Raw genomic sequence first — 27,893 nt, 5'->3', positions numbered from 1 at the left:
CCTGTAGTTGCAAATAGCCTGAGGATCACCTGACTTAAAAATGGGTGATACGACGGCTGTCTTCCAAACATTTGGGAATGCCCCCTGTGAGATTGACAGGTTAATGATCTGTGTAATGGGGGGGGGGGGGGGGGGCTAAAGATTCTTTAAGGCACTTAAGCATAGCTGAGTCCATCCCATAGATATCTTTAGCTGTGGAAGGTTTGAGTGAGTTTATAGTCATTTGTACTTTACTCTCTGTGATGTAATTAATGTTAAAAGAGGGCAAAGTGATATTCACTGGAATAAGATTCTCACGTGTTAGGGAAACATTGTGCAATCTCGGCGACAGAGTCAATAAAGTATTCATTGAAGGCTTTTGCCAATTCCGCTGGATCTTGCAATAGGTTACCGTTAATTTTTAGGTCCAATTGCTTACTGCACCTAAGATGATTGGTCCCTATCAGCTTCTGAATCTGCTTCCAAATTAGTTTTGCGTTGTCTTTCGCCTCACTAATGATACTGATGAAAAAGTTTGCTTTAGCTTTTCTTATCTCTTTAGTAACCTTATTCCGCAGCATAATAAATTTGCGTTTGTCGTTCACCTGCTTAGATTTTAAGACCCTTTTCAACACAAGATCCCTCTCCTTCATCAGTTTCAGTAAATCAGAGTTCAACCAGGGTAGTGACCTCTTTTGATTTTTTTTGCCTTTGACTCTTTTTGTGAATTTATGGGCTATACTCTGAATTTCATGTATGAATATACTGCTGTCTTCCTCCGCATTTAACCCCGGCAATAAGGCACTTTCAAAATTTTCGAGTTCACTTTTAGGGATCCTGAGCTGCTCAGATAGTGTATGACCACTTTGGAACCTTTTCTTTGTGAGTTTTCTAGATAGTAATGTCAAGTTGTGGTCCGAGAGCCCAGTGATAAAGTTGAATGTCTTTACTACTCTTTCAGGTCTACTACTAAAGATCAAGTCAATCTGTGTTTGGGAAGAGGTGGTTATTCTAGTTGGCCCATTAATCAATTGAGTTGACTCAAAGTTATCTGTGATCTGTTTGAGGGCCTTCCTGTTTCTCCTATCTTCCCAATTGATATTGAAATCACCCATCAATATGACTTCTTTCCTAGAATCGCACTCTTTGAATATGTTTTTCAGATTTTCATAGAATTCATTGTTAGAGGAAGGTGGGCGGTACAAAACAACAAGGACAAAGGGCATTTGAGGTGAGAGAGTTACAGTTAGACCTATGCATTCTAAGTCATTGTCAGATGACCATTTAATTTGATCACAGTGAAAGTTGTCTTTAATGTAAATCATCACCCCACCCCCCTTTCCCTTAGACCTGTCCCGTCTAAATACCTTATAACCTGGTACATCTATTGCAGCGGATGGCGAGTTACTATGTAACCATGTCTCTGACAAGCATAAAAAATCTAAATTGGAATCACTGAGAATATGGTGAACTTTGTCAATTTTGGAAATCACACTACAGATATTCAAATGACCCCCTAAAAGTCCCCTGGGTTTGGATTGTGGATCCCAAATAACTTTAGATTGGTTTACAGTTTTGAAAAAAAATAATTTGCGGTGTTTTTTGATGACCAGATTCACTCCAGCTGTCTGGCTGCGAGAGTCACGGCAAACTCTGTGTTGAGTGTTCATTGTCCAGCTGTGTTTGTTTTGGATGTTGTGATGAACTCCGTGTTGCGTGTCTGTTGGACAGCACTCACTCGTAGTTGCCGCCGGCAGGACGGGAGCGCGAGGCACAGTTGGGAGTAGATTTCCACGCGAAATTGCCTCTCGGTGACACTCCCAGAGCTCGGCGTTGTCAATGCAGGCCCAGTCGCACTCCCGGAACAGTTTTGTACATCTTCGGCTTATCGCGTCGTCCAAAGGTCCAAAGATGCTCGCTCCAAACACCTGTTGTTTGCTTCGGCCGCTGCAGGGAGCCCCATCCCCGCCGAGAGGCGCCCGCCCTCTGCCCGGCTGCGTCCCGCCACCGGCATCCCCCCGGCGCTCGGACAGCACACACAAGCAGGAACATTAGGTTGGTACAAGAGATCAATGCCTGTAAATGGTCTGTGAGTACGTACCTGTCGGCCCGAGTCGTTCGTCCCATGCTGAGTTGTTTTGTTGACTCTGGCATTAGTGCTTGCGTTCGGGCCTGGACATTGGTGGATATCTCCGGATAAGAGTAGGCATAGTGTTATTATGATACAGTTGCTCCTTTGGCGTTTAGCTTTGGTTTTGCAGTGTCTCTCTTGGTATTGGCAAGGGTAGATGAACGTGTTGATCAGAGCATTTCGGTGATGCATCTAGCTTATCGTAGAAATCTTTGGCTTCTTTAAAATCAGGTTTACCCTTAAAAAACGGGCCTGTGTTTATAGAATTTAAAATGAATCCATATGCTAGAAGTGCAGCCAGCACACCTGACACACCTGCCGCCATCTTACCCTCTGCTCTCCAGGGCAGAGCTATTGGAAGAGCTCATCAGACTCAACCCCTAAAAATAATTAGGGTTTCCCATTATCGAGGCGAGACTTCAGTCAAGGGGGGAGAGCTCTGCGCTTCTTGGCATCAACCTTTGTATGGGAGCTACAGTGACATGTTGCCAATCAAATAACTTTTTTTGGTTGATGATACCCAAACTGAGGCCACCAAATAATAGACTAGCTCTCACCCTGCCTCGACCTCCCAACAAGCATTTCAATTTCACACTCTGAAATTTCTTTTTAGTCTAGACCCTCCGACTTTGTCATTTTGTCACCGAAAGAGAACAAAATGACAAGCACATTTACATGCATATCACTATTCATAAAGGGCATTTCATTCATTTATGACTAATTGTGGGAATTGACTGAGTCGGATGTGAGGCTCGTTGTTGAGGCTCATGTTGATTGGGATTTATAAGGAAGGAAACTTGGATGACAGAAAGTGCACGCATGGTTTTATAAATCATAGTTTTTTCCTCTTTTGTACTACTTAACCTTTTAGTGTGGAATCTTTGCACAGTTTTATTAATGAGGCCCAAGGCCTGGACCATGGCCTGAAGGTAGGGGGGTGTAGGATTGGACCATGTTCTGCAGGTATGGAGTGCAAATCCTTTTGCAGCCTTGTATGCCAGGGTTTGAATTTGATACAAGCAACAATAGGTACCCAGCAGAGGGAGTGTAGCAGGGGTGTGTCATGGCAGAATTTCGGGAGTTTGAAGATGAGGCATGTTGCAGTGTTGTGGAAGAGTTGTAGGGGCTGAAGAGAGCATTTTAGGAGAACGGCTAGGAGGGAGTTGTAGTAGTCCAGACAGGAGATGATAAAGCTTGAACAAAGAGAGTCCATGGTGAGGAAAGGTCTGATTCGACAGATGTTCTAAAGTCGAAACCTGCAGGATCGGGCTGTGGCTGCAATGTGGGCCTTGCATCACAAAAAGTCACACAAAGATTTTTCGTAGTGTGGTCACCAGGGGTCGCGTTAACCGAATATTTTCCATCATTGATGGAATTTTTTTAACAATGACGGAAAAATCTGAAGGCCGTCCGTCATTTTGACAGATTACACTGAGGGCGATCTACCCTAACGTTAAGTAATTCACACGCAACACTGTCAATAACCCTTAACCATGTAGACCACCTGTAGTAGACCCCCCTGTCCAGTTGGTGGCGAGTGTGCATATTAATTAGCTATTGTTTACTGTAGAAGGAGCGCATGCTGCAGGATTTCCTCCCGGTGAAGCGAGTGCTTGCAGGATCGGGAAATCCCACGTTCAGAGAGTCTTGCCGACATCTGATCACTTCCCTGGGAGAAATGTTCCCTGAGTTCAAAACTCTGGCTGAAGTGGTGCTGGTTATTCCAGTCTCCAGTGTGGCAGCAGAGCGCGGATTCAGCCTTCAGAACAAAATTAAAACGGCCATGACAAGCCGTCTGTCCGAGGCAAAGACGCAAAACCTAATGACAATCGCCTCTGCAGCAATCTCCCTTGATGCATTTGATTACGCTCAAGCGAGCACCCAGTTTAAGTCCGTGCGGACCAGGAGGAAGGTTTGAGTTCAGGCTAGGCTACAGCAGGTCAATTGAGTTCAATTTAATTTCTTGTAAATGGTTTGTTCATATTTTAATTGTAATTGTCTAATTCTGTAAAATTGCATTGTTCATATTTGACTGTTCAGGACGGTCGGTGTCTCCGTTTGTTCATCTTTTCTCTCTTACTAGTGCAGTGCCCGTTCGTGCCACTGCTGCACAGAGTGCTGTTCGCTTGTTTATTCAAAGTTTATTAATATTGAACGTGTCGCGTGTCCAAATTGCACCAAATCCGACACTGCATGTCCTTGGGTCCCCAGCAATACACCCGCCAAGTGTGAAGTAGATCGGACGAACGGTTCTCGAGATATGCGAAGGACAGATAGACAGACAGAGATTCCTTGCTTTATAGTAGCCTATGATAAATGCATAATCTAAGTTTGTTCTTCTGTATATTAAATGTTATTATGATCGATTGTTTTTTGAAAATTAAATGCTATTAAATAGGTCTCATTATCATTAAAAAAATGAAAATTAAAATGACGGGTAATAATAGATTATGACGGAATTTTTACGACCCTGTCCGTCAAAATGACGGACAACGAGAAAGTCTAACACAACCACTGGTGGTCACTATGGTCTAGTCAATAGTGATAGCGAAATCTTGTAGTAGGCAGTTTTCCAGGGAAAAACAGCAGCTCTGCCTTGTTGATTGAGTATGAGGCGGTGGGCATACATCCATTTGGAGATGTCAGCGAGAGTGTGACTCAACCTGAGTGTCACAGGATGGAAAAGAAAAGTAGTGCTGAGTGCCGTTGGCATAGCAGTGGTACGAAGCTGTGGGATTTGATCGCAGGGCCAAGCGATCTATTATAGAGAGATGAGGAGGGGACCCAAGTCTGAGCCCTGGGGGACCACAGTGAAGACAGTAAAGACAGAGTTCCTCTCCACAATACCTGGTAAGTGCAGTCTGATAGATAGGAAGCAAACCATATTCCCATTTGAGATGAGCAAATATGTACCACCACCACGACCTGAAGGCCTAGGAGTGTCGCTGAAAGTTTAGGAGAGTGCTTAAAGGTATCTAAGTTATAGCCCTTTATCCCAAGCATGTCTCAAAGGGCTTTACATACCATACTACATACTACATCATAACAATATACTGTACATACTACATATGCTACATCATATACCATACTACATCAAGCGCTTACATTCACTCCTATGGGCAATTTAGAGTCACCTGACCTGCATGTATTTGGACTGTGGGAGGAAACTGGGGTACCCGGAGGAAACCCAGGAGGACAGTGGCTGAAGGTCTAGGAAAGTGGTTGAAAGCTTAGGAGAGTGGCTGAAGGTCTGGAAGAGTGGCTGAAGGTCTAGGTGAGTGGTTGAAGGTCTAGGAGTGTGATTGAAAGTCTACGAGCATGGATGAAGGTCTAGGAAAGTGGTTGAAAGCTTAGAAGAGTGGCTGAAGGTCTAGGAGAGTGCCTGAAGGTCTACGGGCATGGCTTAAGGTCTAGGAAAGTGGTTGAAAGCTTAGAAGAGTGGCTGAAGGTGTAGGAGAGTGGCTGATGGTCTGTGAGAGTGGTTGGAGGCCTAGAACAGTGGCCAAGGTCTAGGAAAGTGGTTGAAAGCTTAGAAAAGTGGCTGAAGGTCTGGGAGAGTGGCTGAAGGTCTAGGAGAGTGCCTGAAGGTCTGGGAGAGTGGCTGAAGTTCTGGGAGAGTGCCTGAAGGTCTGGGAGAGTGGTTGGAGGCCTAGAAGAGTGGCTGAAGGCCTAGGAGAGTGGCTAAAAGCCTAGGTGACTGGCTGAAGTTGTAAGCAGCAGAGTAGTCAGCAGAGTGTTCCATGGAGCAGGAAGTGCAGACGCAGAAAGGAGGTGTAGGCTGAGATTAACTCAGCTATCTGGACTGCTGATGGACAGTTCCAAGTGCAGGGACACCTGGGAGGATGGATGAGATTGTAATTACAGCAATGAAAGCTGTGTGTATTTCAAACTGTTGCCCAACTGATAACAAATGTGAATCATGTCTCATGTAGTTTTTGTCTTGGCTGAAGGACGGAGGTGCATGACTTCATGTGGCAAGTTTGATTTGGAGCCTAAGTCCTTGCTAGCCCTGTTTGGCTCTTGTAGCATCCAGGCTAACTACACTGTTAGACTGAACTCTTACAGTCAGTTTTTTCACTCTTATGTAAATTCTGAGCAAGAGAGAGGGTTGAAGGAGGAAGAGGTTCAAGATTCAACTTAATTTGTCCCAAATGGACAATTGGTTGTGCCAAAACATTAACTGACTCAATTGCATCACCCCGTCTGTCCAACCTGTAGGCTGTTTGAGCTGTGGAAATCAGACCATAACTGTGCCAAACATGGGTAAACAGAGGATAATTACAACACTGGTTCTCAATCTGGATGGAGGGCAAATTTAAAGAAAAAACAGCAACATTTTGATATGTATAAATGTCAGTTTTGCTTGTCTCTGTCACTGATTGATATATCACAACAGTGATTCAACCTATAGCCAGTTAATGAAAGCTTTTACATTTGTAGTTCTAAACACCTGGTATCTGGTAGGTCTTTCCTAAAAACCCCACGGCTATTGAGCCGTGATCAGCGACCTGCGCGATCACTGGACAGGCGACCTGTCAATCACTCGGAAGACTACCCTGTTTTATAACTGTTATATCCCTTTAATGACGCAATTATTTTGAAAATCACCACATGGACACATAGAAGAAGTAAAATTAGCTACTGAGACCATAATCTGTTGTCGAAAAAAATGTATTGACTTTATATTTTGAGTGAGAAGTTGGGCTGTGGTCCCATTGACTTGCATGGACTTGGGCGGAATTTAGAGTCTTTTTGGAGCCGACCCTAGCAGACATTATAGGAACTGCAGCTTTCAGCCACTTCCTTATTGGCTTCAAAATTCACCCGTGGTTTTGGCCACTTGATAACCACATACACACACTATATTTCCTGAGTTGAATTTTATCAGCACATTTCACTACTTCCCATTCAATCTCTACTTTAAGCAACTTTTAGGGAACGAAGTGGCAGAATTCCTACACTGAGTTAAACAAGGGCACTAAAGAAGAATATTGGGTTTCCTGTTTTGTAACATTGATGTTTGTGTGGTTGGTTTGTATTTGATAGCATTAGAATGTGTCATTACACCATATTTGACAGCAGTACATAAGTAAAGACCTCTTTACTTACATGCTCACATGCGTGTTAACAGTTATTGAAAGGAACTGAGAGAGGCAAAGGGTACCTAATGTATGATGCTGATGATAATGGCAACACTGTTCTTCAGTATGGTGGTGTTGCATTTGTTAAAAAAATGGCAGCGACAATTTATTATTAATTATTAATTGTATTAATTTTGTGGATAGTAGTACATGGAACTTAAGTCTCAATCTCACATGGATGATGTGTTGAGTTAGTGCGCTGTCAGCCTACTTTTCAGTTTACTGTTTTGCTTAAGTCTCTGTCTGACACCTTGACCAAATATTCCAACAGTACAAAGGATGTCATTGACTGGTTATAGGAAAAAGAAGATGCTGGAAATGTGGGATAAAGTCAGATGTGTGTACAATGTAACACTTGCAAAGAGCTTCACATTCTCCATGATGCTGTTGGACACAAGCCAACAACAGTTATGACTGCCTCCTCTCCCTCAGAGCTCATTTATACGGACAAACCTAACAGGTCCTACAAGGTCAGGCTGAACGTCTGTCTTTACAATGCTGAGTGTACAGTAGAAGGTTTTGAAGAAACTAATGATAAATGGCCAGAGACCTTTTCTACTTCCAATTGTAATAATATGAAAACATGGTTATAAGCAGTGGTATTTTTTTATACTAACTTCTTTTTAACATTTCTGTTTAGTGGGGAACAACAGCTTTGGCAACATTTCAAGCATTGCAGCTGAATGAAGTTGTCATTCATGCCACCACTAGGTCTTTTATCAGTTGTACCAGTTGCTGCTGTCTTTTTAAGTAGGTCAAAAGTTTTGACATCTGGGCACAGTTAGTAGAAGTGGTTAAGGCCCAAACGCACTGAAAGCGATAATTGACGCGCCTCATTTGACGCGCGTCAATTAATGCTCCTATGGCGCACTGCAGGCATCAGATTTGAAAGGCCAACACCACAGAACCAGCAGTATTTTGGGAAAAGGTCGCTATTTATATGTAGGCAGGCCCAAATTTGTATGCTTTACAGATACCCCCCATAATTTTCTATACATTTCTATTTGAGTAGCCTATAACGTTACGTTACATAAGGCAGGAGGGCAACTCTTGGGTAAGTGCTGCTGCTTTCGTCAGTTGGTTGGCAGTAGAACACCAGTAAAGCCACTGGGGACCAGCCATCTCATTTCATCTTTTATTTTTTCTTCCAGGTGGGTGAAAGTCACATAAAGCACAGCTAATCATAACTCTATACTATGTTAATTAATTGCTGTTGTTAGGTTTATGTAGCAAGTTAAGTTTTATGACCAGTAGATGTCAGTAAACATTCATGATAGATGATACGGGGTGGGTCTGTTATGCTAACGTAACTACCAAGAGCCTAAGCTTTTATTTTTCTTATTTTTAGTATCTGACATGTGACAACACAACGGTTAAGATCTATAGTAGTATAGCTGTTGGCAGTGGTAGTTGTTTTCATTTAGCATTGCAGAATTACAATTGTATTGTTCATAAAGTTTTAAGCTAAGCTAACGGAGCTAACGTCAGCTGTCACCTGTTGCCATAGTAACAGTAAACAGTCAGTAGTTTGCAGTCATATATCACAGGTCGTTTTTGGACTTCATTGATGAGCTTCTCCTCGTCCATGCTTTGGCTGCTCCTCAAGTCAGCTGGCTAACGTTAGTTTTTTTTTTTTTTTTGGTGGCCATCTAGTTTGATCAAGCTCTGATGTCAGTTCCCCGCTACATATCACTTCTTCTTCTTTGGTTTTACTGGCGGACTACGCCACCTACTGTACCGGAGCACTCTCCAAACAGGTACTACGGCTGCAGAAAAAAACAGCTTTGGTCGCTGGGTCCTCATTTGACGCTCCAAAATCGAAACAAGGTCGGAGTAGGGGCGTCAAGGCAGTTTGACGCGCCTCATAACGCTTTTGTTGCGCGTTCGGCCATTTAAAACAATAGGTGTACTTCAAAACGCGCGTCAAACGCTTTCAGTGCGTTTGGGCCTTTAGAGTTGAGTTATGCTGCCTTCAAATGGGGTCGTGTTTACCGTGTTCACGAGAAGAGTCCATATGAACGCTCCCGTCCTGTGGAATTCACGACTTCGGAAGTGGAAATTTTCTGAAAGCTCAGAGTTCACGAGTCGTGTACACGACTTCCCATGTCGTAACCACGAGCTCACGAGTTCCATTTGAAGGCAGCATTAATCTCAGTCTCAGCCGATGTCCGTTAGCTTTTTAGTTAGCGTATGCTAACTTTTCCACTAAAGGTAGGCTGCGCTACGTTCGTTTATAACATATAAGGGGTAACCCTAACCCTAACCCTAAGGGGTTATGTTAAGTTAAAGGCATACTGAGTAGGATTTTGCTGCTTGTGGCTTGTAAACACAACTTTCAAAGTTGACCCCTCTTCCCTGCGGTTGCCAGAAAGGTAAAAACCTGTAAAAAAGCAGACAAGGCTTGTTCCAAAACGAGAGTGAATCTGTTGGCTTTCATCCGTTGGAGAGTATTGAAGGAGAGGATGGGGATGAAGAACAACGCAGAGTTGGCCTGTTTTCTGTTGGAAAGGTAGGTGCCGGTTAGTTTAGCTATCAGCTTTTCTACTACAACGAAGCTACGCTAACGGTAGCTAGCTGCCAGCTCACGATACACACTAGCTCTGACCAGTTGCTCTGTTTTAGAGTTCGGGACCGCTACCGCAGCCAGCGTGGCTTTTAGATATAAAACGATTTAGCAGTGGTTTTGGTTGCAGCCACATACACCGGCTGCCAAAATGTTGACGCCCAGAAACGTCCCAAACATTCAGAAATTAGAAAATCCAGGCAGAAGGCATGGGGTCTCTGCAAATGCACACACTGTCACACAGACTACCAATGGGCCTAAGTCATGATTGAGTAGGATAATTTTTGGATGAGTTAATGCTATTTCAAGGGGGAAAATCCTGCTCAGTATAGGAACCTGTTTGATGATGCTTACCAGTTAGGTTTGCTAATGTGCAGATGTTGACTAGAGGAGCTTGCGAGAGAAGCACAATCTTTGATAATGTTACATTGACCTCAGACTCTGACTTACAGATTCAAATATTCACAATTCTACAACACAAAACATCTGCACAGTTACTTACCGTCCAGACTATGTGTTGTCACCATAGCAATAAACTTCCATCACCAGTTTATGCTGTACAAACCAAATTACCATGGCAAACAATAGAATGACTGTTGTATCCATTCTATTTCTGTGGCAGAAACACCACAGCAATGAGCACTTAGCACCAAAGATGGAAACTAACAAAACATTAGAAACTGACAGCTTATCACTCTTTTTTTGGCTGTATTCCACTCAGCCCTTCTCCTTCACTGTCATGGGTTCCATTGTTGCTCTACTTGGGGGAACAGTTGTGTGACAACTCAACTGTCTCTCTTTATAACTCTGTTTGAAATGCCATCCTCAACCCCTAGGAAATCTCTAACAACTCTCTATCACACACACACACACACTCTGTGTGTGTGTGTGTGTGTGTGTGTGTGTCTGTCTGTGTGTGTGTGTGTGTGTGTGTTTTCTGGCTTCTTTGGCTGATGGTATATTTGGGTTTTACGTGCTCGCAACAAAGATAGTGTGTGTACTGTGTGTGTGTGTGTGTGTGTGTGTGTGTGTATATATATATGCTGGACTTAAGAGGAGTGGAGCTGTACAAACTGGCTGCTAGCTAACAGTAGGAGAGCGGATTGGCCCCAGTTGAATGACTTCCACATTCTCTCGATTTCGCTCTCCCTCTCTCTCTCTCTCTCCCTCTCGCTGTCTCTGTCTCTCTCTCTCACACACACACACACACATACATAGACACACACACACACACACACACACAGTGGCACACTCCAGTCGAGTGTGCAAAGCCCCCTAGTTACTCTCTCTCTTCCTGCATGCCTCTCTCACAGCCACTAGTCTCTACCTTAGCAACTCACTGAACCCCAGGCTGTGTGTGTGTGTGTGTGTGTGTGTGTGTGTGTGTGTGTGTGTGTGTGTATGAAAGAAAGAGAGAGAAGAAATCATTCAACTGTGTTTGTGTGAGAGAGAGAGATCATTCTGAAGAGCTCTATGCAGTCTGACCACATTGTCTTGCTGAGAGATGAATTGCTTTAGTAAAAGGTGAAGTAGAAAGTCAGACACACACGCACACACACGCCACATACAGTCTCCCATACCTAGCTTGTTGTACTAATGTGTGTAAGCAAGATTAGGTGTGTGTGTGTGTGTGTGTGTGTGACACGACGGTTGACTGAGGTAAGCCTAGTAGTCAGCAGTTCAGAATCAAATACCAGCTATTGGCTGAAAATGGAGACACCAGTGGAGTAAGGGGCCGTGTCCACCAACCGACTTGAAGCGCTGGTGCTGAGCGCTTTGGCTGCATCAGGTGAGCGCTGGTGCGAGGAGCGCTGAGAACATGTCTCCTGGTGTTGTTGCTATGCTAAACGATAGCCTAGCTAACATTATAGCAACAAAACGGTAGGATGCCGGCTCTTGGTCCCGCCCCTGCTTCATCCTCATTGGTTGGTAGAACTCTGAAGTGACATTGACAAATGGTGCGCTCACGGCACCCAGCGCTAAAAAGAGGTGAGGCACCTGTTTTGGGTCGTAGGCGCTGAAAGCGCTACTTTTCCATTGGAATTAATGACAGAACATCGCCAGCGCTTTTTCACAGGTCTTTGGGGGACACGGGGCCTAATGCATGTATCATTTTTGAGGGAACTCAAATTCAGAATGCAAATCAATACGGAACATAGATAGACAGACACTGTATTTTACATTGTTTCTCCACCTGGTCGGATTTGGAGGGAAATCTGCTTGCTTTACGGCACAAAACAGAAAGAGGGCACTGTTCTTCCAGAGCAAACGGAGCTAAAGCTTTAAGAGTTTCTGGCAACAGCAGTTCAGTCAGGAACACTATAGTCACAAGATAAAACCATTTATTGCAACAAATGGTAATACAGTTATGTTTGGCAGTTATGACTCTGCTCTATCTGCTCCCTACTTACCCAGCAAGCATGCTGAAGGTATAGCAGGGGCGCCGTGCAAATCCCCCAAACCACAGATCTATAAGCCAAACATAACTGGTGCAGCCGACTCTTAAAAAGGCACCAGCTGATCAGAAATAGAAAGATCAATGTGTAGGAACAAGCTTGTTGCAGACCTCAACTGGTGGCATGAGAAGAGCCTGAGTTAAAAGGGGATGCAAGCATGCATCCTGATGGAGTTCATTCTACTGTTATGTGAGAAATCTATATGAAGCAACAGCCTGTTGCTGATCTTGGCTAAATCATAAGACGGACTTACAGAGAATAGATACAAGCATGCATCCTGTAAGATGTCATTCTACAATTGCATGAACCTAAGGATGATTCAAACCAATGCCCTGAATCAGTATAAGTGAACCCAACCGACCACGCTATGCAGTATTCTCTCTTATTTAACATGCAATTTATCGACAGAACAACGGCAACATGCATCAATTGTTAGCACTCATGGCTTTTTGGGCTGTGATGATGTCTTTAACTCCTCGTCGAATATAGCGTTCGTAAGCTGCGGAAGACCAACGACCCATGGCCTTCAGAGTGCACGCTGGGACCACTGCGGCTGCTGAAGTAGCCGCACCGATTCGGAAGGAGTGGGCGGTGTACAGATCGGGGGAGAGACCACAGCGTTTACAGAGGAGGTGAAGGCAGGAAGCGAACCAGGACCTGGTCATGGCTTTTTCTTTATCAGTCACGAACAAGGGCTCATCTTTCCTTACATTAGGGCAACATCTCAGGTAAAAGGTCATGGAGGAGAGGGGACAGAAAGCAGTATCAATCTGGGCAATGACTATGGATGTTCCTTTACCTTCTCTATCTGTTTTGGAGTGCTCAAGGTGGATAGTATACATATGTGTGTCAACAGAGAGATATGAAATGGTAAGATCATGCAGTGGATTAAAAGATTCTGTGCGAGTAGTATATTCCCCGCACCTCAGAAAGCCATAAAATACGGTGAGAAAGACAGGCTCCAACAGTGAATCCACATACAAACCGAAAGAACCCTGCCTTAAAAGGTAAGAGGCAGACGTTTATCATTGCCTTCTGGGTTCTCTCTTTTTAGGCCGTGGAAGAGGAGACGTATGGAGGGATTCCCGAGCAGGCTTATGACTGATGGATCCATACATCTTAAATGGAACTGAATGCCTGCCACAAGTGCTTTAATGGAAGATGGCTGCATTTTGCGTAATTTGTAACAGTGAGCTATAATGGCACAAACCATGGGGATGTTAGCCGGCAACACAGGAGCTGAGAAAGCTGTGCAGAAACAAGTAAAGTTAGACCATGCAGAATCATACGTTTTTAATTTAATTTCGTTTTAGCCAGTCCAAGTCTCATATAGTGGGAAGCTTTTGTCATTAGGGCTGTCCCAAATACCATTTTTTGGGCTCCGGAGCTTCGGTAGTAGTCAACAGCGAGGTGTGTGTTAAGAGTCACACACCTTCAAATTGCTTGGCTTTCCATACACGGGCAACAGTTCACCCAACAAAGTTCACACATAGTCACAGTTCCTCCTCACAAAAACACAGCGCTGAAAACATACTACACGGTCCAAAACGGGATAGCAAACTCAGCGGCAACCTCTTGGCAACCAGCCAGCTAGCGGTCTTGTAGCTCCTTCAGTTAGCAGTCAAGGAAAATGTAGCTTAGCACCGTTTATAATCTGCTGAATCCACTTGAACTCAAACAACAGTCCGACCTCACTCAGAGAGTGGCCACAGCTTAAATCCGAGGTGATCACGAGACAGTTCGGGCGCCATTTGTAGAGATGTGGATGATCTCCGGGGAGTCGTTAGAGAAGAAGAGATGAACACCAGACAAAAAACTTACACACTTACATACTTAAGCTGTAGTTTTATTAAGGGCAGACGTTGTTGTAATATAGGTCAAGCTCTGACTCCGCAAGAGCGGAAGTGTGACGTCACTATATAGACACCCAAGCAGCGATCATTACATATAAAATTACATAAAAAAACGAATATCCGAATCCCAAAATTGAAAACCGAATACCTACCCAACAAACGAATATCCGAATAGTCGAATATTCGGGTCCAGCCCTAGTGGACATATAGGAATTCAGGGTCTCTCCTAGTCTAGGATGGTTTGATTGAAAGCTGGGCAAGGCAGACTCGATAGCGAGGCATTCGGGCAGGATTCTGAATTCCTGGAATTTGAAACGGGACAAAGCATCAGCTATTTTATTATCAAGGCCTGGTATATGCACGGAGCGGAGCGAAAAATTGCATGTCAAACATGTCCAAGTAAGACATCTCATAAGCTTGTTAATAAAAGGAACAGAAGATCAACCCTTTTTGATAATGCTAATGGTAGCCTCGTTGTCGCTCTATTCAAGAGGTGTTAGATGTCAAACACTGGGGGGCATGTGCCCCCTCATAGAGCTTCCAGACCAGAATGCTCTGTGCTCCGCACAAGGTAGGGCGCAACCTAGACAGTGTAATGAAGAAGAAAGTAAACAACAAGAAAGAAGCAGGAAGTTTTCATTTTCCAACTGTATATGAAAGACATTCCCATCCAGGAGAAGAAGAAGAAAGCCCTTGCCATTGGGTAAAATCAACCTCTCCTCAGTTCTTGTGCTGCTTGTTAATCGAATTTGGTGTTCACAAAACCTCCTACCTCCGGTCACTAACTGACCAAATCCGATTAGTTGCCCCATTGGGTGTTAAAGTTTAAATTATTTGAATTGTGGACACAAAACCTTGCAAAACACAGTACACATTGCTTTTGGTTGCACAGCTGTTTACGAAAGTACAGCTACATTATCAATTGAAAACAATGATCTGGCTCTGCTCAGTGCTGTTCTTGGGTGATTGGTCTTCAATGTTTTCAACGTCATAACTATCCATTACTGACAAATAATCCGCTGGATTAGCTCTCTGACGTGATTATGACAACAGAAATGTTGTCATGTTTCCTCTGTCATCTGACTTTCATTAAAATGTGGGAAATGTGATTTTACTGAGTTCACAGTTAATACAACAGCAGTAGTGACCACGTCCAAAATACTGTAAGTTTAGAACTATGGAAGTAATGTATTGCTTATTCTATTCTATTCCATTCTATTCTATTCTATTTTATGTCTATTTGATTGATTGATTGATTGATTGATTGATTGATTGACATTAGCTCAATCAACATCTGCCTTCCACCCAATGCATGCTGGGATAGACTCCAACCCCCACCACCCTGAATAGGAATAAGTGGGTATAGAAAATGAATGAATGATATAACATTACACTACTACATTATAAACAACACATTACTAGTTCACACTGTATCTACTGTATCTTTCTGAAAGGAAAAATACAAATCGAGACAGTATTTGGCTAATGTTGCCTAACAACAAAATGCAGTTCCAGGAAGTAAAAATCACTGAAGGCGTGTTGTTTTCTGGAACTAGAGTTTGCACCTGAATGTATTTCCAGTATCAGTTTCAGTAGCTGTTGTGGTTTAGCAATGTCTCTTATAATGACATGAATTAACTTTACTTTGCTTGGTTGGAGCAAGCAATAAAGCTAGATGAGAAATGTTCAAAGTCTTTACATTTTTCTGGCAGTGAGGGCGTACACACACACATATACAATGTATATGTGTGTGTGTGGTATGTTCGCTGACTATCTCTCTCTCTTTCCCTCAAGTCTTTCTTTCAATCTCTCTTCCTTCCTCTCCCTTTTAGAGGATTATAACTGACAGGTTCACGCTAGAATGCCCTGAAACGCAAATCTCACTCTGACACGCACACACACACACACACACGCACACGCACACACACGCACACACACGCACACACACGCACACACACACACACCTCTTCTCCACATGTAACAGAATTTGCGTTCAGGATTAATCAGAGAGGGGTTTCTTTTCACACAGACTGCATGAGCTCATACACACATACACACACACATACATACATAATACATGCATGCACATAAATGTACACAGACTAATGATCACTTTATTTGAATGTGACGTCTTGTTTTTATTTTGTTAATCTGTCATGATGATAGCTATGTTGGCTCTTCAGGAATTAAGTAAAACTGGTTGATATTCCCATTGATAATGCATTTTGGGCATTTTACGATTCATGCTCAATGGTTTGACCTGGTCTGAAAGGCATAAACATTTTTACCTTTTGGGGGACATATTAGTGAATCAAAACATCACAATAAATATCCACAGTTGGAGACAACAAAAACAACTACAATAATAATAATACATTTATATATGTATTATCTAAATGCTGACTTTACAAAGAACAAACAAGAATAGCAAAATATTGAAAAAGGAGATAATACATTCAGAAGAAGTGGATAAAAAAAAATAATAATATGCAATGATGAATACTAATAATAAAAAGTGAATAATACAATGAAATAAATTAAACTAAAATATAGGGAACAACATGATTAAAGTAGTCAAAAGAAAAAAACATTACATGAAAAGAGGTCTATGGTCTGTAGTCTTGAGTCACTTTTAGTCTTGAGTATAGACTGATGGACAGTCAGCATCAATCACCTTTAGTCTTGAGTCTAGACTGAGGACAGTCATAAGGGCTGTGGCTCCTAGGGAACTAAGAGGTTTGTAATCTAGCTATAGCTAGCTGAGCTTTAAACATAGTCAATAAGATCTATAAATCAATTCTATATCTAACTAGTCTCTGAGGGACAGTCAGCATCAAACACCTTTAGTCTTGAGTCTAGTCGGAAGGGATGTGGCTCCTAGGTGAGCTTTAAACATAGTCAATAAGATCTATAAATCAATTGTATATTTATTAACTGATAACTAGTGGAAAGATGCTAAAAACAGGGATATGTGGTCTCTTTGGCACCAGTTAGAATTCTACAGAGGAGCTGCTGCATTCTGAACCATGAGACTTTTGACTGAGGCAGCAACATGGGGAGTTGCAGTCATCTAAACAAGAGGAGATAAAAGCATGATTGACCTCTAAATTATACATTTCAAATTACCTACAGTACTTTGTGCGATAGACGCATTCTGACGGGAATACTACGTTCCCTCAGTAACTTTTGTGAGTGATATAGTAATACATGATACGCTGTCTGGAGAGTGGGAAACCCATGGACATTTACAGGGACAGTGCCAGTCTGAGGGGCTAGGGTCACATTCACAATAATTTCTCAGCATTTTATCAGACTGTGAGGTATATTGATCTTATGTCGTCGTCTGGCTTATGTGTGTTGTAATGATGTGTGTTGTCCTGCAGGGGGAGCTGTTGAGCCCGTGCCGCTGCAGCGGCTCGGTGCGCTGCAGCCACGAGCCCTGCCTCATCAAATGGATCAGCGAAAGAGGAGCCTGGAGCTGCGAACTCTGCTACTACAAATACCATGTTATCAGCATCAGCACCAAGAACCCACTGCAGGTAACACACTCTCTGGATGGCTGGCTGGCTTCGAGTGTGTGTGTGTGTGTGTGTGTGTGTGTGGTGTGTTTGTGTGCACCAAAATCCCACTGCAGGTATGAGAGAGAGAATGAGAGACAGTGTGAGAGAGTGTGTGTGTGATGTTATACCTTTGTTTTCACCTCGACTGGTGTTTCTGTCTCTTTTTTTCTCTCTCCCTGTTCTTCCTTTCTTTCTGTCTGTCTTTGTACTGTTTTTTGTTTGTTTTTCTGTCTTTCTTTCTCACCTTTGTTTCTGATATTTTCCCTGACCCTCTCTCTCTCACTAGCCTAGCAAGCTAGAGCTTCCGTCCAGCTGGTGTAACTGTTAATATAGAATTTTACAGGTTGTATACATGTGTGGTTTAAGTCTGCAGGATGTATTTGATGTGTTAACTATCATTTATTGTGAATTGAGGATGTTTCTTCTTTCTTCTTTTCTCTGTGGATTTTTAAGCATGATGTAAAGTTTCTCGAACACACATACACACACACACACACACACACACACACACACACACACACACACCTGTAACCGTCTCAATTCAATTCAGTGGGTGATTTATTGTTATGACAGGGTGATTCCATAGCATATTCCATAGCATGTTCCCACAGCAGAAGGTGACAAAATGAACCACATTTACTACAGAACAATAACAGTCAAATTGAACTGCTTGTCTACCTATAATGATATTTTTCTTCATTCACTGCTGTCCATTTCCCTTCATGTGTGATGACAACACAATTTGGCAGTAATATTTTAACCTGTGTCCAGCTTGTGTCACTGAGTCTGTATACTGTCAGTCAGTTTTCTGTCAGTTCTGCCAGTGTTAGGTCTGTCTGGACTCAAATAGAAGTCTAGTTTGCTTTGAGGTGTGGTTGGAATGGAATTTCCTTTTTGTTTTGAGATCACTTTAGGTAGAGGGAAACAGATGGTGGAATGGCTGGTAGAGGGACTGGTAGAGCTTCAGAACCAGCTGGTAGGGAGGCTGGTAGAGGGACTGGTAGAACTTCAGAGCCAGCTAGTAGAGGGACTGGTAGAGCTTCAGAACCAGCTGGTAGAGGGACTGGTAGAGCTTCAGAGCCAGCTGTTGGGGGGCTGGTAGAGCTTCAGAACCAGCTGGTAGTGGGACGGGTAGAGCTTCAGAGCCAGTTGGTAGAGGGACTTGTAGAGCTTCAGAGCCAGCTGGTAGAGGGACTGGTAGAGCTTCATAACCAACTGGTAGAGTTACTGGTAGAGCTTCAGAACCAGGTGGTAGAGGGACTGGTAGAGCTTCAGAGGCAGCTGGTAGAGTTACTGGTAGAGCTTCAGAACCAGGTGGTAGAGGGACTGGTAGAGCTTCATAACCAACTGGTAGAGTTACTGGTAGAGCTTCAGAGCCAGCTTGTAGATGGACTGGTAGAGCTTCAGAACCAGCTGATACAGAGTCAGTGGGGGTACCTGGATTGGAGATCTTAAAATAATAATAAAAAAAAAACAATAAAAAATAAAATACGATGGCTCACTTTTTTGATAATCAGCATGCATGCATTATTGTCATCTGTCTCTGTGTCTGTCCAGTGGCAGTCCATCTCCCTGACAGTGATAGAAAAGGTGCAGATTGCAGCAGCGGTGCTCGGCAGCCTCTTCCTGGTGGCCAGCATCTCCTGGCTGGTCTGGTCATCGCTCAGCCCCCATGCCCGCTGGCAACGCCAGGACCTGCTCTTCCAGATCTGCTATGCCATGTATGGCTTCATGGACGTGGTCTGCATAGGTGAGAGGGAGAGAGAGAGAGAGAGAGAGAGAGTGTGTGTCCCTTATTTCAAAGGATAATGTTAAATTAAGTAATCGCACCTACTACCATCATTTCGATAACGCATAAGTCATTATGTTAGTGAGTTGATTATTCACATATTCCTATTATTAGATTACCACTCAGTCTACCTACTCCTTTGCCAAAGAGCTGATAGACTACAGTATTTGAAGCATAGGTTAACTTTGAAATGTCTAAAGTGCATGTTGGATAGTTAAAGGAATAGTTCACCCAAAAATTAAAATTCGGTCATTATCTACTCATTCTCATGCCAGTACAAACTCGGGTGAGTGTTTTTTTCTTCATACAACTTACCTGGAGTTCTTCAGGCTCGCTGCTGGAGGAGCTTCTTCCAGTGAATGGGGAGTGAATGGGGAGCCGGATGTTCTGCTTCAAAAAGGGCAATAAATGTCCATAAAATTACTCCATAAAGCTCGTGTAGTATAATCAAAGTCTTCTGACGCCTGACGATCGCTCTCACTCACTTCACTGGAAGAAGCTCCTCCAGCAGCGAGCCTGGAGAACTCCAGGTAAGTTGTATGAAGAAAAAAACACTCACCCGTTTGTACTGGCATGAGAATGAGTAGATAATGACCAAATTTTAATTTTTTGGGTGAACTATTCCTTTAAGTTATTGCCCATAAGTTATATCAGAACCACCATAGTTCATCACTATTTAAAATATAATTGCTGTAGCTGTGCTATTACAAGCAGATCAGATCAGAAGCTTCAGCAGTTTAGGAGCCTACAGTTGTGTCTAAACCTTCACCCCCAAATGTGGCATGGAAACATCTTACTGCTTTCACTGTTGATTTTGTTGGTTTCCCCTGTATGAGAAGTAAGCTAGTATTGCTCAGTCAAAAAGTTTCCAAAGTTAACTGCATTGGGATGTTTATAGATCCCTGTCAACACTTTAAAACATGTACTACTGAATGGTGCTTGATTTTTCATGTCAGACGTTAAAACAGACTCAAAAGTGGACACCTCACTTTGAGATAAGATTTATATAATTGCTGGTTCTTCAAGTTTTCAGTATTTGCCAGGTGTTTTGCCTACGTCTGAAACACACGCACACACACACACACACACTGTCTCATCACTAGTGGCAGGTTGCCGAGCAAAAGCATGGACAGAGAGAAGAGGGCAACAGGCATGAAGAGAGAGAAAGAAAGAGAGAAAGAGAAAGTCAGAGAGACACTGAGTTTGTGTCATGTACTGATATGTGTGTATGTGTGTGTATTCCAGTCCTGATCGTTCATGAGGGTCCGTCAGTGTTCCGTATCTTCCACCGGTGGCAGGCGGTCAACCAGAGATGGAAGGTCCTCAACTACGATAAGGTATTCCGAATCTAACGCACCAGAACACAGTGTGTGGCTTTGACCTCATTCCGCATTTAGCTGCTAACCCTAAAAGAATTTCATTAGTCTAGAATAGAATTCTGATGGAAACACTGCCATGTAAACGGTGAAAGTGTTGGATGTAGGCCAATGTTATTTTTTATGGTCATATGTTCATTTTGGAAAACTTTTTGTCGAAGCGGGGCCTTCCATCAGCTATTAATTTTAGCAGATGTTGGGGACGTTTCCTTCTTCTTCTTCTTCTTCTTCTTTGCTGATGTTGCAAGGTATTGTGGGATTTCCTACTCCGCCTTAGAAACCACTGTATGCTTCCTTCAAAATCAGCCAAAACAAGGTATCTTAAAAGGATGCTTCCTATGTGTCCTATCCGAATGAGACAGTACTACAACTTCAAACATTCTACTTCCTACCTAAATTGGAAGCGTCTTTGAGTTTGAGACAGAGCCACTGTATGTCATATACTGTATTATACTGTATATAAATATACAAATAATATATTGATATGTATAGCTGTACGGAATTGATTAGGGAACCCATTACAACACTGAACCTTCTGTCAGGGGTTTCCTTTTTCCTGAATGCACTTTGAATTACCACAGCATGGAGCAGTGTGGCTCAGCTGGCTATGAAGGCACAAATTTATGTATTTGTTAAGGTAGCCAGGAAAGCAGAAACACCATAACAATCATTGTTAAGCTTATTTTTATTACCTCCGCCAAGGAGCTAATGTTTTCACCCGCGTCTGTGTGTTTGTCCGTCCATCTGTCTGTTAGCAGGATATCTCAAAAAGTTGGGCACAGATTTACACAAAACCTGGTATGAAGGTTAGTTATGGGCCAAGGAAAAACTGATTTACTTTTTATGTCAATTGGCCAAAAGGGGGCGTGGTGGTGGGCGTGGCATATCACCAAAAGGTGCATAACTTCTTTGCAGGGTGTTGTCAGACATGGAGGTCTGTGTTCTACTAAGCACATTTTCTTGTTTCATTTTTGTTGTTGGATAATCTACAGTAGAGAGAGACAGGAAAGATGGGAAGGAGGGGATGACATGCAACAAAGGTCCCAGGCCAAATTTGAACCCACAATGTTGTGGGTGCATGGTATGGGCCTTAGCCAACTGAGCCACCAGGACGCCCACAATAATAATTTTTTTTGTTTTAAACATGCCTGGACTATATCAGTGTTCATTTGTGATTCAACTTGATTCTGGTTCTGTTCTGATCAGGCTCGTGACCTGGAGGAGCAGCAGAAGCCTGGCTCCACTCCCAGGGGACATCCAGCCCTGACCGAAGCTGACCCCAGGATCAGGCTTCCGTCTGGGGGCCAACTGGGCACCGAACGCCCCTCCCCCTCCACCTCCTCGCTGCTAGCGGCCGTAGCCGCCGCCACCTCGTTGCCGAGGGTCACCGCCGCCGGCCACGCGGCCGCGCAGCATCACGGGGATGAGGAGGATTCCGGGACGTCGCCCACGACAATGACGACGACGTCGGAGTCAGAGCCCAGCAACAACACCGGGAACTCGTTGTCGCCGGTGACGGAGCAGAACCGTAGCTACCGCTGGACGTACAGCCTGCTTCACTTGCTGGGCCACCGTCGGCCCTTCATGGAGCAGCAGAATCCGGAGGAGCAGGGACTGGGCCCCGCCCCGCCGCGGCCCCGAGACAGCCACCGAGAGCTGGTGATGAGAGTCACTACGGTCTGAGGCTGGGGAGAAGAAGGGAGAGGGGAGAGAAGGTGGACATGGAGGGGATAAAGCACCATGTGACTCAGTGCAGAGAGACAATGGTGACAGTGGGGGGGGGGGGGGGCTGTTCATGTTTCCTATGTTGCCATGACCGCCAGCGAAGGAATAAAAGATTTCTACTCGCTTTGGATCAGGGTTTATACAAGGAAATGTACAAACTGTCATCACTCCGCATTGGTTTAGATAACAAGAGGAATGGAATAAGGAATGTATGGAGGGAGGGAGGGATGGCAGGGACTGTAGCAACTCATAATGTAATAACTGATGGATAATATAATAACGTCAGTATGTAATAAAAACGGCCCTCTAAATGGGCTGAAATAAAACCTGTTAATGTAATAAGCTCCTAGATAATCAGCATCATCACATTTTTACATTAACCAGCCATTATAATGTCATAAGGGGTGCAACATACTTTTAAATGATGATGCAATAATAAGAATGGCTAATTAGGAATGTACTTCTTATGCGCATGAGTTATTACATTCATCAATTAAAAATAGGTTACACCCTTATGATAATGTAATGTAATAGTATGATGTTTTCACAATATGCATTCATTTAATACATTAACAGGTTTTATTACATTTTCAACCACTTAAAGGGGCATTTTAGTGCATTTTGACAAGTTATTACATTAGCTATTACATTAGCAGCTGCTACCCTTTAGGTTTGCTACAGTGTGATGGAGAGATGTAGGAAGGGCAGGGCAGAGGGAGGAGAAGAAAACCTTCACAGCCAGACAGTACTGGGGTTGTACTGTATGTTTCCCACCACAGATAGCACAAGTATATTCCTTTTCACACTGGGCCTGGGACTGATTTGGGGTGTTTTTCATAAATTGGCTCTCAAAACACTAAAGTGGAGCCTTCATAAATTCAGAGTGTTCCTATTGGTTGACTCAAAGCATTGTCCTCACAGTGAATTGAAGCCACCCTGTAGGTAGCAGCAGCGCATCAGGTGCAGTAGTGTTGTATGAAGTGAACCAGCAACCCGGCTGACACTGCAGTGATGAAAATATGTTTGTCGGACCACAGCTTACTGCTATTTATTCTATTTACACACTTTAAGGTGCCACCAACTTCAACGTCCAACTGACCAGAATTTACTGAGATTTCTTTTGTTCCCTTCATTACATTATGTCATTTGAATCACTGTTAAATCCCACTGATAGCTTGAGCTTTGTTACAATCATTAAAGCAATATTCTACTTAGTTTTAACATGGGGGTTATTCGGCTCTTGACCACCATGAAACCCAGAATATAAACTACTCACCAAGATCAGATGCAGCTGGATGATTTGTAGTGTTCAAATGCAGAATAACCCCCATGTTAAAACTAAGTGGAATATTGCCTTAATTCATTTTTTATACAGCAAGCCCTATCACATTGAGAAGCACCACCAGTGTTTCCTCTTGGACCTTCCTTCTGGTAGTGATTACAGTCCCTCATAATAGTCACTATTAAACCAAACCCAGCAAGCATTTGATTCACATCCAACCCTTTAGGTTTACATGACCTGCAGACATCCATTCATTGTCTGCATGTTTGCTGAGTAGGCTATATTTAGCGCCAGTCAACCAAGCCTACACATCCATTTGGTATTTTGTCTTCACTATGTCGACTCTGACATATTTGGCTGTCTTTACTGCCAACAGATTGAAGGTTTGGTAGTAATACTGGCCAGTTAGCTTTTCCCTGCAGGTACCTGGGCCATGTGTATCTATATGCTTACAGTGATGTTTCTACTTCATGGTAAAACCTGCAGAAATTTGTCTAAATGTCAGATCTATCCAAAACTTTGCATCTTAAAAAGGGTGTGACGCTGAGAGATCTGGAATTTACCCAGACTACGGAAATTATGTTTTTATTTCATAGAACTAAATTTTGCTGTTAAGCAAAACTTAGTGTCTACATTGATTTTAGTGCTGGGCAGTACTAACTAATGGCAATGTCTATCAGGAAGCACTAGACATTATTGGGTTGTTATTTTGTGGCCAAATTACAAAGGCTTACAAAGCAGATGAATCATCTAACTTTAGCTTGACTGGAGACATTACATTAATTCTCTAATCTTAATTAAGGATGGAAAATGTAATCATCAATTTTCAAAGATACAGCAATTTTTGGCCAGAAGGTGAAAACTGAACTGTTGGGGTTTTGTTGATTCAGCGACACCAGTCTTTACAGATATACAGTATGGCTCTTGTTTCCAGCTACAACTTCTGCACCGCTGGATGTTGCTGCTGTCAGATGTAAACCTTGTAACTCTCAAGCTTTTCAGGACCTCGGGGTCATGAAACTCGTTCCGCACATAAAGGAGAATATAAACTTTAAATTGAAGTAGAAAAAATTGAAATGGGCAGTAAGACTTTGTCATGTGACAGCAGCAATATGGCGTTGTGGCTCTCTATCAGCCAATACTGCTGATAAGGACACAGTGGCTTTCTACTGTCTCTCTATACAATTCTCATGAACCCACATTTGAAAAGGCTTAAAGCTCCTCTCCTCCTCACCTTAACTTGTTTTCAATGTTTCCGATGAGGCTGACAGACAAACCTGAACCTCACATTGACTGGGACTGGTGGACATAATCAGACATCACTTTAAAGGAATCCAGTGAGTCTTTGGTAGATTCCCCCTTACCTATGGAGAACATAGACACCAAAATCATCCATGTGTCCCCCAATAAATCATTTGCTTTTGTGCTCCATGCTAACACTTTAGCATGCACTGGTGAGTGATAGTAGGCTCCATGCTAACACTTTAGCATACGCTATGATGAGTGATAGTAGGCTCCATGCTAACACTGCAGCATGCACTGTGTTGAGTGATATTTCTTTATTTTGTTTCCAATAATTCACCATTTAGCTTTAGAGCCGCTACAAGTAATTTTCTCACTTGACTTTTGAGATAATGCCAGTGGCCTGCTATCACTCAACATAGTGTATGTGCTATAGCTATGTGTTGTCTATGTTCTCATCACTTAACAGGGAAGTTGACCAACGGGACAATCTACCCAAAATTGGTTTCAGTTGAGCTTTGAAATTTGAATGTGGTGACATGGAGGGAGCCTTTGATTTCGCACTTGTCTGGTGTCCCATAACATCATGTCTCCTATTAGATTCCTATTAAATTATGAATAGGTGGTAGGGTCCACAAAAAGAGCCTGACAAAGACCCTTTGGGATCAAAATGTTAAGCATTTTAGCGGCATGCTTACTCAATCCTTTATTGGAATTTCTTTCTGTCCTGCTCAGTGTATCATCGCTGTATCTCTACGAAACAATGCCTGCTCCTTATTATACAGAATGGAAAGCACAAACCAAGCCAAGCACACACACTTTTTAAAAAAACTTAGCTTTAACTTTAACTCACTGCTGAACATATAAAGAATCAAACAAATTGAATGTTATTCAACTGAAATAACATTTCCAAGGGCGATGTACCTTTCAGAGGTCTATCAAACGCTTAGTTGGTTTCCCTTGTACTAAGGTTTATTACTGTTTATTACTAATGTTTTATCTTCTTTTATTGCCATAAATGAGGTGCTGTCATGGCTCTTACATCACCCAGTGCTGTATGGACATTCCTATGGGAATTCCCGGTGTGAAGACACTGGCTGCATGGTAAACCTTCATCCCTGCTGGTTAGGGGTTTATATTAAAGCGGAAAACTGTTCCTGCCCGCCTAACTCTCTGTTTATCTCCCCATTGGTCTACCTGCCTCTCTGTCTGTCTGTCTGGAGCTAATACAGCCGCCAGAGTTGGATGTGAAGCTCTTGACAGGAACAGTCCACATGTTTTATTCATCAGACAATAATTGGTGCTTTCCCGCCAACAATCAAGAATGACAAACTGACAGATAGAGGGATGTGAAGGTTGTAAAAGCGGCAGACATGAAAAATACAGAAAGAGAGACAGGCTGTACAAGCAGATAGACTGAAAGACGGACAGGCAGAGAGACAGGCAGATAGACAGCAGGGATGTCACTCCTGTTTCTGCCCATTCCTGGTCAGACAGATGGAAACTGACTGGTAAGAAGACGTTCCTCCAAACCCGACCTGTGGGAATCCAACGAATGAAGAGACTGAAACCCGGGGACGTATTTTATTTACATTTGTAAAAATGTGTAAATTGCAAAACAACATTGTTACATAAAAGAATGAATTTTCATCAGGTTGTTGTCTTGTGGTGTGTGTGTGTGTGTGTATGGGAATCGAGAGACGCCTTTCCTCAGTGGGGCCAAAGGAGGCTTGGTCAAAATGTTTTGAAGTATTGAAAGGTTTTGGTTGAGCTTGGTAGGTGAAACAAACCTTGAGCTTCATGGAGCCTCATGCATAGAAAGGTCTCACAATCAATGTTAAACTTATATATTCCCAGATAGAGATGGCCATCAACATTGTTATGTTATGTTGTTCAGTTAAGAACACATGAAGAAATAGCTGCATATGAGCATCCAGTCCAGACTTTATTTTGTTCTGCTAGGCTTTCCAAACATGAGGAACTGCTGGCTATGTCCACATCTGTTTCCTTCTACCCATAAACCCTTGGGTTTTGGGCCAATTTCCTGTAGCTGGTGCAGATTATGTTTTCACTCTTAACAAACCGCGCCGCAGTTCTCTTGGAAGAGGACTGAGACCCGGGCTGATTATCAAATCCATGAACGCCAAGTCGATACTTGTGTCCTCGTGGAGAACAATCTTCTCATGAAAGTATAGAGCACAGAGAAGCTTCCTTATAGTTTGAGATGGACTGTTAGCTTTATGTCGCGTGCTGATTAATCAAGACACACAGCTGTTAATTTCCCCACCTGTTAACCGGCTCTGTGCTGTAGACACAGCGCTGCTCGCAAGGTGCTCGCCGTTGTCGCAATGAATCTTGGGGCTTTCAATTTGTTCTTGTCAGTCAAATCACCATCGATGCATCGTCGATATTTTGAGGTTGGCAAGGACAACTTCCGGGTTTTCTATCTGTCCTCCGTCCTGTCGTTTTTTTGTTTTGGAATCGCGCTTCGGCGGTTAGATATTACAGAAAACGCATCATGGAGGACACAAGAACGCATATTGATAATGAGACCTGCATTTTCAGGTGTCTCAGTGCAGTTATATGGTGTCACCTGAGTTCAAATTGTTCTCACCTGGCTCCAGAGTTCAAATAAACCACTCCAAACATGCTTGAACCCTAACCCTATGCACCCTTATTGTTCTAGAATACCCTAACCCTATAGCTTTGGCCAGCATTGCCCGTCAATTTCTCAAAAGAAAACGCAGACTTCTGCCAAATCAGCTCCATGTTACGTCTGTGAATTGAGAAGACTGG

General features: G+C 43.0%; 1 protein-coding gene across 1 annotated transcript; it reads left to right on the top strand.

The window, feature by feature from the left end:
* The first annotated feature begins 40 nt into the window (after positions 1-40).
* marchf4a (membrane-associated ring finger (C3HC4) 4a) lies at positions 41-22,598 on the top strand. The gene is made up of 7 exons (XM_078288903.1): positions 41-99; positions 1,883-2,068; positions 8,927-9,008; positions 17,507-17,662; positions 19,241-19,433; positions 20,718-20,809; positions 22,055-22,598. The coding sequence occupies exons 1-7, from the start codon at positions 41-43 to the stop codon at positions 22,529-22,531; spliced, it is 1,245 nt and encodes a 414-aa protein (XP_078145029.1). The 3' UTR covers positions 22,532-22,598.
* Positions 22,599-27,893: the final 5,295 nt, after the last annotated feature.

This window comes from Centroberyx gerrardi, chromosome 15 (assembly GCF_048128805.1).
Source record: "Centroberyx gerrardi isolate f3 chromosome 15, fCenGer3.hap1.cur.20231027, whole genome shotgun sequence".
Lineage (NCBI taxonomy): Eukaryota > Metazoa > Chordata > Actinopteri > Beryciformes > Berycidae > Centroberyx > Centroberyx gerrardi.
The sequence above is the reverse complement of the archived record's forward strand: the minus strand, read 5'-3'. Positions and strand labels throughout refer to the sequence as shown.